The sequence below is a fragment of the Aquarana catesbeiana genome, linkage group LG10 (assembly GCF_042186555.1).
Source record: "Aquarana catesbeiana isolate 2022-GZ linkage group LG10, ASM4218655v1, whole genome shotgun sequence".
Classification (NCBI taxonomy): domain Eukaryota; kingdom Metazoa; phylum Chordata; class Amphibia; order Anura; family Ranidae; genus Aquarana; species Aquarana catesbeiana.
The window spans coordinates 203,632,113-203,646,121 of record NC_133333.1 but is presented as its reverse complement, the minus strand read 5'-3'; the positions used below and the strand labels follow the sequence as shown (position 1 = coordinate 203,646,121).

Here is a 14,009-nt window from a genome sequence, read left to right as displayed (position 1 = left end):
CGGGCGTTAATTGATTGATAAGAGTGGGGTTTGCGCAGCCCTAACAGTACCGGTAAGTCTTCTTTATATTCTTACCACTGTACGACTTTCTTATCTTTCGGTTGACCGCTGGATTCTGTCGGTATGCTGAGACTGTCTTAGAGGCAGGTAACTCCTCGCCTGAGGTTGTTTTAACGAACCTGCCAATGGGTTTCTGCTGACTGTATTTTTTTGTTCACTGTCTGCCATTCTTTGGGCTACGAAACTTAGCAGTCTAAAAGTGCTACATGTGTGAATGTGTGATCTCATTTCCAGATGAGCTGTCGGCCTCTGGAATGAGATTTTTTCCCTTGTAGCAAACGTTTATAGACGGGTTACTCTGGGTTTTAACGAACCTTTGAGGGTTATCTCAGCTGCTGGCTTTGCAGTCTGAAAGTGTTACAGATGTCTCACCCCCAGAAGTGTAAGAAGTAACGGAGCTGAGCGTGTCTCAGAGTGTTAACTTTTATATGCATGCATATCCACACTTTTCAATTAGAGACAGCAGCAGATAACCTTGGGCTCGATTGGAGCTCTTAATCATTTCCATAACAGCGGTGGATTGCCTTGCACTGCGCTGTGCTGGAAAAAAGTATGGCCTGCTGGTAACCACGGCAACATGGTGGTGTGAACCAGGTACAAAGGAGACAAGGCATTTTGCCTTGTTTTACGGTGGGACTGCACTGGAATAGCCACCCAATGCAATCCCACCACACCTGGACTGAATGGGCCCTAAGGTAAATATGCTGGAATTTTTTTTTTTTGGGGGGGGGGGAGCTTAGACTGGAGGGGCTAGATAAAGTTGGACTTTAAAACACACAAACAACTTAGGAGCAGTCACGGTCTTGTTTTGGCGCAGTGCTATTTTTCAGCTGCAATAGAGGAATTTATGACTCAAGCTGTCTTGTTGTGCAGCAAGGTTGATAATGTTCTCCCAGTGTGTTGCTACTCTCCTTTTCAAACTTTTTAATGTTTAGGAAAAAGTACAAATCTGATTCCAATATTGAGGGAACAAAATGCATACATGCGGGTACAAAGCTCAACAATAAATCAGATTTAAAGGCACGTCAATTATACATCATGCGTGATAAATGGAAGGCGCAGGACCTTCCAAGCATATTGGATCAAACAACCGAGGAACCAATATTGGAACTATTACTAACGTATACAAAACTGGTAGATAGAAAGTGTATAGAGGGGGAACCGCAAAAAAAGAATCACATTCCTTAAGTGTTTGAAGAATAGGGTGATAAAGACAGGAAAAAAAGAAGAAGAGTAAAGAAGGTGGCGAAAAGGGCCAGAGAAAAGAAGCAAGGAGAAAAGAAGGGAGGTCAACTGCTCTGGGCCTGCCCAAGGCCATGGTTACAGTAGTCGTGAAGGAACTTGTCTCAGGGTACCAGGAGGGACTCATCAAAGCCTGGGGGAATAAAATAGTCCACCCATGGTTGTTAGATTTTGAGTTGTTTTACTAATTTTTTCCTGAATAGTTGCTTCGATATTGCTATGGATCATAGCCTGGGTGACCCTATGTTTAGTTTCAATGGCGCAAAGAGAGGGGAACACGCTATGGTTTGTTTAGCCGCCGTCATGAGTTGCAATATGAGGTGGAACTGAGCTCCAGTACAGTCTAGAGTATTGTGCTTCAGTAATGCAAGTGATGGGTCAGGATCAAGCATGATGTTAACCAGAGTGGAGGCCGTTTGGAAAATTTCAGTCCAAAATAGCTGCACGATGGGGCATTCCCACCAGGTATGTAAGCATACCTCCCAACTTTTTGAGATGGGAATGAGGGACACCTATCAGCAAAAGTATGCAGGCATAGGACACACCCCTTGCCACACCCCTTTAAGGGAGAATTGTACAAAAAAAAACAAGATTGGTTAAAACCACAAGTGCTTTTTTTACCACTACTATTCCTTTCTATTGGCTTTTGGAATTTACAAATGCAGCAATTAAGAAATCAGATGAAAGTTTTAGCGCTGGAAAACCCTTTTTTGATTGATAAAAAGTGCATTTTATATACATCTATATGGATCAAACCAAAATGAGGGACAAATGAGGAGGAATGAGGGACAGAGGGACATTGCTCCAAATCAGGGACAGTCCCTCAAAATCAGGGACAGTTGGGAGCTATATGTAAGTGAGTACCTTCTTGATCACACTCACAGAAACGCAAAGGGGAGTACCCAGGAAAAAATTTGGCAATCCTTACCGTGACCAAATACCAGCGCATGAGGACCTTTTAATTTGTTTCAAGGGCTAAAATATTTTGAGTGGAGGATTTTGTGGTGGCCCAGATGGCACCCCAATTCTCCAATTCTAGGTCAATCTCAAGGTCTCTGGACCACTTCGCTGTATAGGATGGCAATTTAGAAGAAGGAGACGTGAGATGGCTATATAGGCGTGATATAATACCAGAGGCATGTGGATCGGAGTTACATATACCTTCATAGAGGGACTAGCTAGTGAGAGAAGAGTGTGTCCATATGATGGACTTAAAAAAGTGAGCAATCTAAAGATAATGAAAATATTCCCTAAGCGGAATATGGACCTATTCTCGTAATGCTGCTAATGTTTTCAAGTCACTATTCGTCACTAAGTCACATATACAGGTCAAGCCCAGGTCTTGCCAAAGTTGAAAAAAGGCTGGGCTGGAATAGGCTGGATAGAAAGCTGAATGGTTTTGAAAAGAAAGGAGTGGACTGTGAGGGGAAATAAGCTTAAATGAACAGCGGAGTTTGTCCCAAAGTGTAAGCGAATGCTGCGTTACTGGGTTGATTATAGGCCCACGATCTATATGTGTCATCCAAAGCATCCCATAGCAGCATTTCGGATGTAGCGTTTGGATGTTGAGCAGCTTGAAAGTATCTGAGAAAATTAGGGACCCCCAAGCCTTCATGTAATTTGTTCTGCAGTAATACTGCTCTAGGGACTCTAGGTTTAGTTGTATCCCAGACATATATATATCCTCGACCCTGTAGAGCCTGAAAGAAATAAGAAGGGATTGAGACAGAGAGAACCCTAAAGGGGTATAAAATTTTTTAGGAAGTAAGATCATTTTAACTGCCGTGATACGGCCTAACCAAGAGATGCAGTGTGGTTGCCAAGAGGCTAGTAGAGAGGATAGATGCGACAGCATCGGAAGATAATTTGCCCAATATAGGAGAGAGGGACAGCTTGTTAATTTGATTCTCAGATACGGTATTGAGGATGTGGACCATTGAAACTGGAATGTTTCTTGAAGAAAAGAGAGCTCCCCTGGGGGCAGAGACACATTGAGGGCCTTGGATTTAGACGGGTTGACCTCTAATCCAGAAACCGAAGCAAAAGAATTCAGTAGTTTAAATAAATTTGGGAGAGTTGTACGTGGAGAGGTGACAAACAGTAAAGCGTCATCAGCAAACAAACACAGCTTATGGTGAGTCGAGGCAATTTCTAGATCCTTAATGTCTGGGTTAGTTCAAACCAAGAGCACAAGGGGTTCAATTGCAAGGGCAAAAAGTAAGGGGGATAGTGGGCAGCCCTGTCAAGTACCACGCATATTAGGGAACCATTCTGAGCTAAAGCTTGAGTACTTTACGTATGCCTGTGGGTGGTTGTATAAAGAAGCAATGCATCCCAGAAAGTTGGGGCCAAAGCCCCATCTCTGGAGAGTGTGTTGCTACTCTTCATTAAGGATGAGCTCCGGCGTGTTCGCAAACTCCACGTGCAGAGCCCGCCAGGAAGTCGGCACGGCGCTGCTCTAATCACAGGCATTGAGACATTTTCCCGATGTGAGGCTGCATAGATTGGGAAATGTCTCACTGCCTGTGATTAGCACAGCGGCGTGCCGACTTCCTGGCAGGCTCTGTACGTGGGGTGTGTGAACACGCTGAAGCTCATCCTTGCTCTTCATAGTTGTGTGCTCATACGATATAACTGCGAAAACTATCTTCTATTCTTTGAGGCCAAACTGCATTCCTAAAATTCTGCAGAGTATCAGCTTTCAACTCCCTTGGTTTTTTTTTTTTGCTAGGTAATTAAAAGAAGCTTTCCCATAACATAGGAGCATTAGTCAAGAACTATAATTTTGCAGTGCTCAAGTGTGTATTTATACTATATAATAGGTGATACGGAAGGAAGAACTATTGTATTAGTGCGTAAACATTCCGATTACAATGAGATACCCATACACCCACATAACGGAAGTAGCAGAAGTGATGAGGTCAGACTGGATTGCATAATCTGTGACTTGTACACATCTTGATATTGCATCATGTCACACTGACAGCTGAGAGGTAGCAAACACAGGAGACCACAATGTTTTATTTGTAGTGCTTGAAAACACACATCAATTGGTCTCTGTGAGTGCTAGGGACTTGGGCTGATTTCCCATACCAGGGGTATTCCTACAAGGTTTGCAGTACCCATTATAAGGTTAAATAGCAATCACTAAGAATTTATAAAAAGTCCCAGTAGATCAAAAGAACACACAAGTTTATTAGGCCCCTTTCACACGGACGGATAGAATGGTGCTTTTATCTGCGAATTTTCTAATTTTCTACCGCAGCTAAAAACACACAATGCTTTCCTATGGCCCCATTCACACACTGCGTTTAGCTGCGATTTAGATACATGCGGTTCTGTGCGGATAGAAAAAATAGAATTGACTGCGTCCAGGAGCGATTTAGCGCAGCTATCCGCACATAACTGCAGGTAATCGCAGTGTACTGTGTCAGCTGCGGATAACAGCGCCGAGCTGCTCATTGGGAAAGGAAAAATGATTTTTCCTTTCCCGATGATCGACAAGCACGGGGATCCGACTCGGATCCCCGCCAATGCCCGGCACTGTTTGGTATGAATCTTGAGGGGGAACTCCACGCCAAATTTTAAATAAAAAACTGGCGTGGGTTCCCCCTCAGGGGCATACCAGGCACGTGGGGTCCCCCCCCCAAAGTCCATACCAGACCCTTATCCGAGCACGCAAGCCGGTTGGTCAGGAAAGGGGGTGGGGACGGGCGAGTGGCTCCCCCCCTCCTGAACCGTACCAGGCCGCCTGCCCTCAACATGGGGGGGTGGGTGCTTTGGGGGAGGGGGCGCCCTGCTTTGGGGGATCAGCTCAAGTCCCCAGCGCTTACAGAGGCCAATCGGTATGTGTTTTCTCTCGCTACCCCTTCCAAGGTTTTTTTTTCTCTAGCAGCTACGGACTTGTTCTAAAAAGATATCTCCAGCCCCTTGGTTCATTTATCTTGGCGCCTAATACTTTTGGTGTGTTGCTATTTGTAGTGCTTAATACTTACCAAGCTAGTCTATGCAGGGCCGCTAATAATAAATCAGTACAGCTTGCCCCCTGTACTGGGCCTGGACCCCATCAGTTCAAAAGGGGGCTTAATCACCTGCTGAGCAGGAGGGCCGGCTGTACTGTCTTATTGCAGACACTGATCCTCTTCTGTTTCCCACTGCAGTGCTGCCAGCTTCTCCTCCTCTCTCTCCCTCCAGCTGCACTGCAAGGGGATTGGTTCTAGTACATGCTCCCTTGACATTTGCTGTCCGGGCCCCCCTGTGTGCCCCTTTCCTCCGCAGCGCTGCCGGGTTCTCTCCTCTCTCACCGACAGCTGCTGCGGGCACACAGCGGGATGTCATTTATTGGCCTATTCCTTTCCTGAATGAACACAGTCAGCGATAGGTACCAATCACTCCTTTTTCCATTCATCACTGAAGCATTTACAAAAGCAGTTTGTAAATGAACAGGAAGCCTCAGAGTGCTTCCAATTCATTCTTCTGTGCAGCTGAGGCTGTAGAGAAAGGGAATGATAAATCTATGTCCTCATTCACTTTCAGCTAGGGAGGGGAGGTCCTGTCAGGTAGGCTGTATGGGGCTCCCGTGATTTCTAAAAGCAGCCCTGAGTCTATGGCTTATCCAACACACATTTCAAGCTATTGCACAGATAGACAAGAGTCTCCAAAAGTTTAAAGCGTGACTCCGGGTTTACTGTCCCTTTACCTAGTTAATTTGGGTCAAGCTGTCCCAAACAAACTATTTGCTACAGGTATGCCTATTGGGTGCGCTGTACAAACTGCATGTAGCATCAGTTACATACAGTATTTACCCCTGTGTTCCGGCAGGGGGGTGAGAACTTCCCATCCCACTCCCAGAACAAAACTGAGTTGGGCTGAGGGCTGCTCAGCCATTTATAGACAGCTTTGTATCCTATGAATAAAGACAAAGCTTCCTCTGACTGGCTGTGGTGGAGAGGCAGTAGGATGACATCATAATCTCTGCCTCAGCCAATCAGAAGAACCTAAGCAGGGAATGGGACGGGAAGTTCTCATCCCAGTGCTGGCACACAGCGCTGTATAAAACCCCTTTGGCCCCTTTCACACGGGTACCTCAGCCTAATGGAATCCGCTTGCTTAGTGGGGGATCGCTCTGCTGATCCCCACTGAGCAGGTGGATGACAGCTCCTGTCTGCCCCAGTGTGCAGAGTGGAGACAGACACAGTCCCGCTCTTAGGGTTGCCACCTGTCCAGGATTTACCCGGACAGTTCGGGTTTGGAATCATGCATCCGGGTTTCAGACTGCCTGAAACCCGGACACATTATTTAGACTGGACTATGGCTTCCCAGCAGGGTTGCTGGCTGCAGTTGTCTAAGCTGAGAGTATCTGTTACACTCTTTAACACTGCCCAAAGCCAGCACTAACAACCCCCCCCAACACACACACAGACAGGAGAGAGGGTGCAATCTGCCTCTCTTCCCGCCACCCCTACCCCTCTGTGTCTGCCCACACTCCAATCCCGGGCACTATACCTCAAAATAGGGAAGTAAGTTGGGGCTGGAAATTTGAACTCCAGCAGCCTCAGATACATCTGGATGAGAGGTGCTGACTGCCAAGGGGTGAGTGAGCTCACCATCCATCCCTGTCTGTGACTGAAGTCTCCCCCTTCTCTCTCCTGCCTCTGAGTAAGTACACTATGGCAAATCAGGGTTCCCAGAGCGCCCCTTACATCAGATTTCCCCTTTACACCAGAGGCCACAGTGTTTCCCCTTACATCAGAGTCTTCTCCGTACATCAGAGTTCTCAGTGTTCCCCCTTAAATCAGGGTTCCCAGAGCATCCCTTATGTTAGAGTCCCCAGAGTTCTCCCTTACATCAGAGTCTGCAGAGTCCCCCTTACAGTGAAAGGGAACTCTGCAAGTTCAGATGTAAAAGGGGAACTCTGTGGACTCTGATGTAAAGGGGGACTCTTGTTCTTAACTTCATATGATTAGAAATTTTATTTAATAGCAAAATATATGTATAGTTTATACTATAAAAAAAAAATTGCCGTGCACCGCTAAAGTGTTCGGGTTTGTCGTGAAGAAAAGGTGGCAACCCTACCCGCTCTCCTCTATGGGGAAATCGGGTGAAAACAGACCGCCTGTCCGTTTTCATCCAATCATATCTGATGAGATCCGCCAGACAGATGGAAAATAGGACCACCATCCATCTGGATTTTGTGGACAGGATAGGATCAGATGGCGGCGCATGTCAGCAGACATCAGCCTCTCCATAGGGGAGACTTCAAGGTCCCAGATCAGGTAGGCCTGAAAAACTGAGCGTTACGTTTATCCATTTTTCATCCATCCGTTGACAGATGAAAAAGCGGACAGCAATGCTTCTCTATGAAAAACGTATGTAAATGGACGATCATCTATTTATATCCGTTTACATCCGGTTTTTGGAACAGATCAAAGCCCTATTTTTTTTTTCAATGAAACAAGAAAAGCCGCTCCAGGTGAGTGAGTCTCTGGTTAATCCCCACACACACTAGTCAGGTGAAGCCCAGATTGCATGCTGTGTAACATAAGAAAATGATTCCGGATGGCTGCACTTCCAAAAATTATTTTATTGAAGCTTCATATGACTGTGGTTAACAGATGGAGCAGGGGACAAAAAGGTAGATGTGTTTCGCGCAAATGTTAGCGCTTAGTCATTAAATTTTTTTCAGTTAAAAAAAAATGGAACAGATAAAAAACGTAAGTAAACGGACAAACAGTCTGTTTTTTCGTTGGTAGTGGATGTAAAAAAAACTGATTTACAACTGATGAGAAACTGATACTGTAAATTGATTTGTTTTTTCTTTGGAAAAAATGTGATTGAACTGATGAAACGAATTTAAGGCTCACGTGAAAGGACTCTAATTTATGTAGCCAATGGCACATACAGCTATTACAGCGCACCTAGCGAGCACACCTGTTATGCCCCGTACACACGGTAGGATTTTCCGATAGGAAATGTGTGATAGGACCTTGTTGTCGGAAATTCCGACCGTGTGTGGGCTCCATCACACATTTTCCATCGGAATTTCCGACACACAAAGTTTGAGAGCAGGCTATAAAATTTTCCGACAACAAAAACCGTTGTCGGAAATTCCGATCGTGTGTAGACAAATCCAATGCACAAAGTGCAACGCATGATCAGAATAAATTAAGAGACGAAAGCTATTGGCTACTGCCCCATTTATAGTCCCAACATACGTGTTTTACGTCACCGCGTTCAGAACGATCGGCTTTTCCGACAACTTTGTATGACCGTGTCTATGCAAGACAAGTTTGAGCCAACATCCGTCGGAAAAAATCCTAGGATTTTGTTGTCGAAATGTCCGATCAATGTCCGACCGTGTGTACAGGGCATTAATGTAGCAAATAGTTTGTTTGGGCCAGCTTGGTCCAAACAAACTAGTTGAAGTGACAATAAACCTACAGTAAAGCCCCATACACACTACCAGATTTTGTACCTTTGCACAACCATGTAGTGCAAGGGCCTGCCTGATTGCATACAAATTAAAACTCTAATGCCCCGTACACAAGGTCGGATTTTCTGACGGAAAATGTGTGATAGGACCTTGTTGTTGGAAATTCCGACCGTGTGTGGGCTCCATCACACATTTTCCATCGGAATTTCTGACCCACAAAGTTTGAGAGCAGGATATAAAATTTTCCGACAACAAAATCCGTTGTCGGAAATTCCAATCGTGTGTACACAATCCGACGCACAAAGTGCCACGCATGCTCGGAATAAATTAAGAGACAAAAGCTTTTGGCTACTGCCCCGTTTATAGTCCCGACGTACGTGTTTTACGTCACCACGTTCAGAATGATCGGATTGTCTGACAACTTTGTAAGACATGCAAGACAAGTTTGAGCCAACATCCATGGATTTTGTTGTCGGAATGTCCGATCAATGTCCGACCGTGTGTACGGAGCATTAAGGTTTGACCTCTTATTATATGGTTTTGGTATTTATCTGAAGACAAAACTCAGCAGAAAATCTGATAGTGCGCATGGGGCTTTAGGCTTTTTTTTTCAGCTGCCCCTGAACTCTCTTCTATGTTATCTTATCAGTACAGTACACAGGGTCGTTTATAGTCATTTCTAGGCAGTTGAGTTTAGAAGCATTTTTTGTAACGCATGTTCAGAGGAATTTAAAACGCCTGTAACAGCTTGTAAACGCTGCTAAACGCGGTAACTTGCATTTAGCAGCATTTCGTTTACAGACGTTTTCATTTTAACAAAAAAAAAAAAACTAAAAAAAAACGTTTCTAGGCGCAAACGCGGCTAAACGGATGTTTTTAGGTTTTCAGTTTCTAGCTGTCCAGTTAAATCGTTCAGGAGAGGTTAAACAATGTCCCGTGTACATGAAGCCTAAGGGCCCTTTTACATTTTTGCATTGCAGTAAAACCCGCATTTTATCACATTACAGCAGTATTAGTAATGCCGTGTTGTGATGCGTTGCTGTGCCATACATTTTGAATTGCACCTCAGTGTATTACTACAGTAGCAGACAAATAAACATATCTTGGATTATCATGCGCTGCATTGCAAAAAAGAAGCAGATGCATTTTTTTTTTCCATTCGTTGCCAGATGTAAGATATAATTTTAAGGGGACATAAAAGTAAATTGAAATATGCTGCCCCAAACTACCTGTATTGATTATTAAAACCAAGCATTGGTACTGCCAAATACCTATCACCTTTTTTTTTCTGCAGCTTTGCATTTTTGTAGTTTAATGCAGACAATCTCCTCTGGCCTATTTCAGCCACTTCCTGTCAACTTGCTCAAGCATTGGTTGCACATCATTGCTCTGGACCAATATACTGATAGTGATAATCAGTCCACCTGAAACCCGGACACATCAGTGGCAGCCATGCAGCACCAGTCTTCCTATCCCCCTCTCCCCTCCCAATGGCTTCCAGTGTTTTTAATTATATTGGTGGGGGGTGCTTTAACTGGGGTACATACTGGCCTGGGGGATTATACTGGGGGACAGATTGACCTTGGGGAGATGTACTGGGGGACATACTGACCAAGGAGGAATTATACTGGAAGACAGACTGACCTGGGGGGATGTACTGGGGTACATACTGACCCGGGGGGGGGGGGGGGTGATGTACTGGGGTACAGACTGACCCGGGGGGAGGGGGGGGGACCGACTGACCTTGTTTGATTTAACTACATTCTTTAAACTTCTCCCATTATTAACACAATTTGGCCACATTCATTGTTCCTCACGGGACACTACATGGGCTGCAATACTACTCCTCTTGGGGCACCCAAAGGTGCTCTAGGTCTTTTATAATCCTATAGTGTTAAATGCACACACACAAAAAAAAATTGCTCCTAAAGTGTTCGGGTTTGGCTGATGAAAAGGTGGCAACCCTATCTCAACTAAACGTGCATGTGATAGCTGTCATCAGGGACTTTGTTCCAAATCAAGGACAGTTGGATATACATAGCTTCCAACTGTCCCTGATTTGGAACAAAGTCCCTCTGTCCCTCATTCCTCCTCATTTGTCCCTTATTTTGGTCTGATCCATATAGTTGTATATAAAATGCACTATTTATCTTTCAAAAAGTGTTTCCCAGTGCTAAACCTTTCATCCAATTTCTACATTTGTAAATTCCAAAAGCCAGTATAAAGGAATAGTAGTGGTAAAAAAAACAAAAAAAACAAAACAACACTTGTGGGTTTAACTAATCTTTTTTTATGTGTAATTCTCCTTTAAGGGGGTGTGTCCTATGCCTACATACCTTTATTAACAGGTGTCCCTCGTTCCCATCTCATAAAGTTGGGAGGTATGCCTTTTAACAGGAAGTGGCTGAACAAAGGACTTTCATGACAGTATCACTGGGAATTTTTTTAGGACCCATTTATATTTTTGCAGTGTGTTAACACACAAGTACGTGCATTGAGTTAAAGCAGCCCATTATAGAATGGGCTGCCAACGCACCTTGACCACCCAATGCAAATGCAATCTGTAAGAAGGTGTGTAAAAAAGGTTTAAGTGGAGTATTTCTAGTGAGTGGAAAGTCACAGGAGGGTTGGGTTCTGTGCCAGGGGTTTCGCCTCTCCACACCAAACACATGAGATTACTTCTCTCTGCCATTCATAGAACGTTTGGATTTTTTTCAATGTATACAGGCATTCTCCAGTTTAATGAGATGATAATTATAACATCACTACCCCTCCTCATCTAATAAAAGAACACCTTGTATTCAATTTTAAAAAATACAAGACACGCTAGGAATAGCTAAGGTACCGATTAAGTGACCACCAGTGGTCATTGTGTAGTGGGGTAGCCACTGACACAGAACCCACAAGATCATGGCTCTCACTGTATGTAGCACAGACTACTATAGTGATTTTCAACCCCACAAGTGGCTCGTTGAATATGCATTCTTTTTCAAGTCAAGCTGGAATATGTAAAAAATAAAAATTCCTGCAGTCCGGCTTTAAAATTTAAATAAAAAAATATTGAAAAAAAAAATGACAAACAGTTGAATGCTCTGGAACCCATGTGTATTTCATCAGAGGTTACACTACTATAGTTTTCTTACAGTTGCCTCCAATCATGTCCTTGTGTGCAACGTGGTCATGGTAAAGCAAGAACAAAAACATGCTACAGAAAAGGAATCTTCTTTGCAAGGGACGTACAACGTCAACAATGAAACATATTACTATGAGCAGCTTGGTAATGACTATATTCAGTATCACTACAAAATGAACATTTAAAAAATGTGAAAACTCACCAGACATGTGAAATTCCCCACAAGAATCCCACGACATGATGTATTTCAGTGACTGAGATAGAGAAAAAAGAATAATTATGTGGAAGTTACGACTGCTCTTCTGTGGAGTAAACAGGCTGAATGGTTTCTATAGTATAGGCTAGGGCTGCACCACCCTCTTGTGGGCGTAAAAACAATAATGACATAACCTCATTCTCTTTCCAAATTGTTGTGAGTGTGGTATGGAATCTTAGTAATACATATGGGGAATTCAAATTAACCACTTAAGGACCAGCCTCGTTTTGTTTTTTTTTCTAACACCCTAGAGAATAAAATGGCAGTCAATGCAATACTTTTTTTGCACCGTATTTGTGCAGCGGTCTTATAAGTGCACTTTTTTTTGGAAAAAATTTACTTTTTTTGAATAAAAAAATAAGACAATAGCCCAATTTTTTTTTTTTATATTGTGAAATATAATGTTACGCCAAGTAAATTGATACCCAACATGTCACGCTTCAAAATTGCACCCGCTCGTGGAATGGCGTCAAACTTTTACCCTCAAAAATCTCCATAGGCGACGTTTAAAAAATTCTACAGGTTGCATGTTTTGCGTTACAGAGGAGGTCTAGGGCTAGAATTATTTCTCTTGCTCTACCGGTCGCGGCGATACCACACATGTGTGGTTTGACCACCGTTTTCATATGCGGGCGCTACTCACGTATGCGCTCGCTTCTGCGCGCGAGCTCGTCCGGACGGGGGTTTTTTTACATTTTTTTTAATTTTCATTATTTATTTTACATGATTTTATTTATTTTTACACAGTTTTAAGAAAAAAAAATGTGTCACTTTTATTCCTATTACAAGGAATGTAAACATCCCTTTTGGAAAAAAGCATGACAGGACCTCTTAAATATGAGATCTGGGGTCAAAAAGACCTCAGATCTCATATTTACACTAAAATGCAATAAAAAAAAAAAAAAAGTCATTTAAAAAAATTACATTGAAAAAAATGTGCCAACCCAGGAACAGCTATTGCAAGGTATTAAAGACATACGCAAAATGGAACACCTGACGGCTATGGTGGAGGACACAACAGATAGGTTTGATAAAATATGGGCCCCTTGGGATAGCTCGCCCTTTAACCTACCTTTCTAGGTTTTTGAGGCCCCTGGTGGGCCAGATGTCGTGTAGCTCCAAGCCCCCCCACACAGACCTGATCTCGTATGATATCTAGATATCTATATCTTGTCCTTGCTCTAAATTTTTGCTATGTGTTCTCTTATGATTTATTTGATACTGACTTATTTTATGTTTTATGATTTTATTTTGATTATTGTTTGTCATAATTTTTGTTTTCTTTGTTTATACTTACTTCTACTTCTGCTTGTACAATCGCTGTTGCACATGTGCTTGAAATCTTTGAAAAAATTTTCAATAAAAAATATAATAAAAAAAAAAAAAAAAAAAAGAAGTATGGGCGGAAGTGACGTTTTGACGTTGCTTCCGCCCAGCAGTGTCATGGAGACAAATGGGCGCCATCTTAGCCTCACTCGTCTCCAGGCACAGCATGGAGAAGGATGCGATCGCCTCTGCCGCTACGACGGCTCCGGTAAGCGTTGGAGGGCACCGGATCGCGGTGGGAGGGGGGGCCGCAGAGACCACTTTTATCTTAAAGCCGACCGCTGCACGAAAATGGGGATACCGGGGTTATAGCAACTAGCTGCTGCCATAACAACGATATCCGCTGCCAAAGTTTGGATGTACATCGGCATGCGGCGGTCGGCAAGTGGTTAAGATCTCAGTGGTTTTTTTTTTCAGTGCCTCCAACCTTTCGGTAAAATTGTGAATTGTGAATCTTGTTCGGATAATCAGTACATACCACAATAATTTCCTGAGTTCATTAATATATAGGGAATTCTTACCAATGTATAAATATCTCCCAATAAAATTAATAAGTAAAT

The 14,009-nt window shown here is 43.4% G+C and overlaps 1 protein-coding gene across 1 annotated transcript in view; it reads right to left on the bottom strand.

Annotated features, from left to right (window-relative positions):
• IL18 (interleukin 18) overlaps nt 1-12,223 on the bottom strand; it is a 59,622-nt gene extending 47,399 nt beyond the window's left edge. The window contains exon 1 of the mRNA XM_073603158.1: nt 12,070-12,223. Coding sequence (XP_073459259.1) covers nt 12,070-12,106 — 37 coding nt within the window. The 5' untranslated portion in view covers nt 12,107-12,223. The remainder of the gene's footprint in view (nt 1-12,069) is intronic.
• Between the last annotated feature and the right edge of the window lie 1,786 nt (nt 12,224-14,009).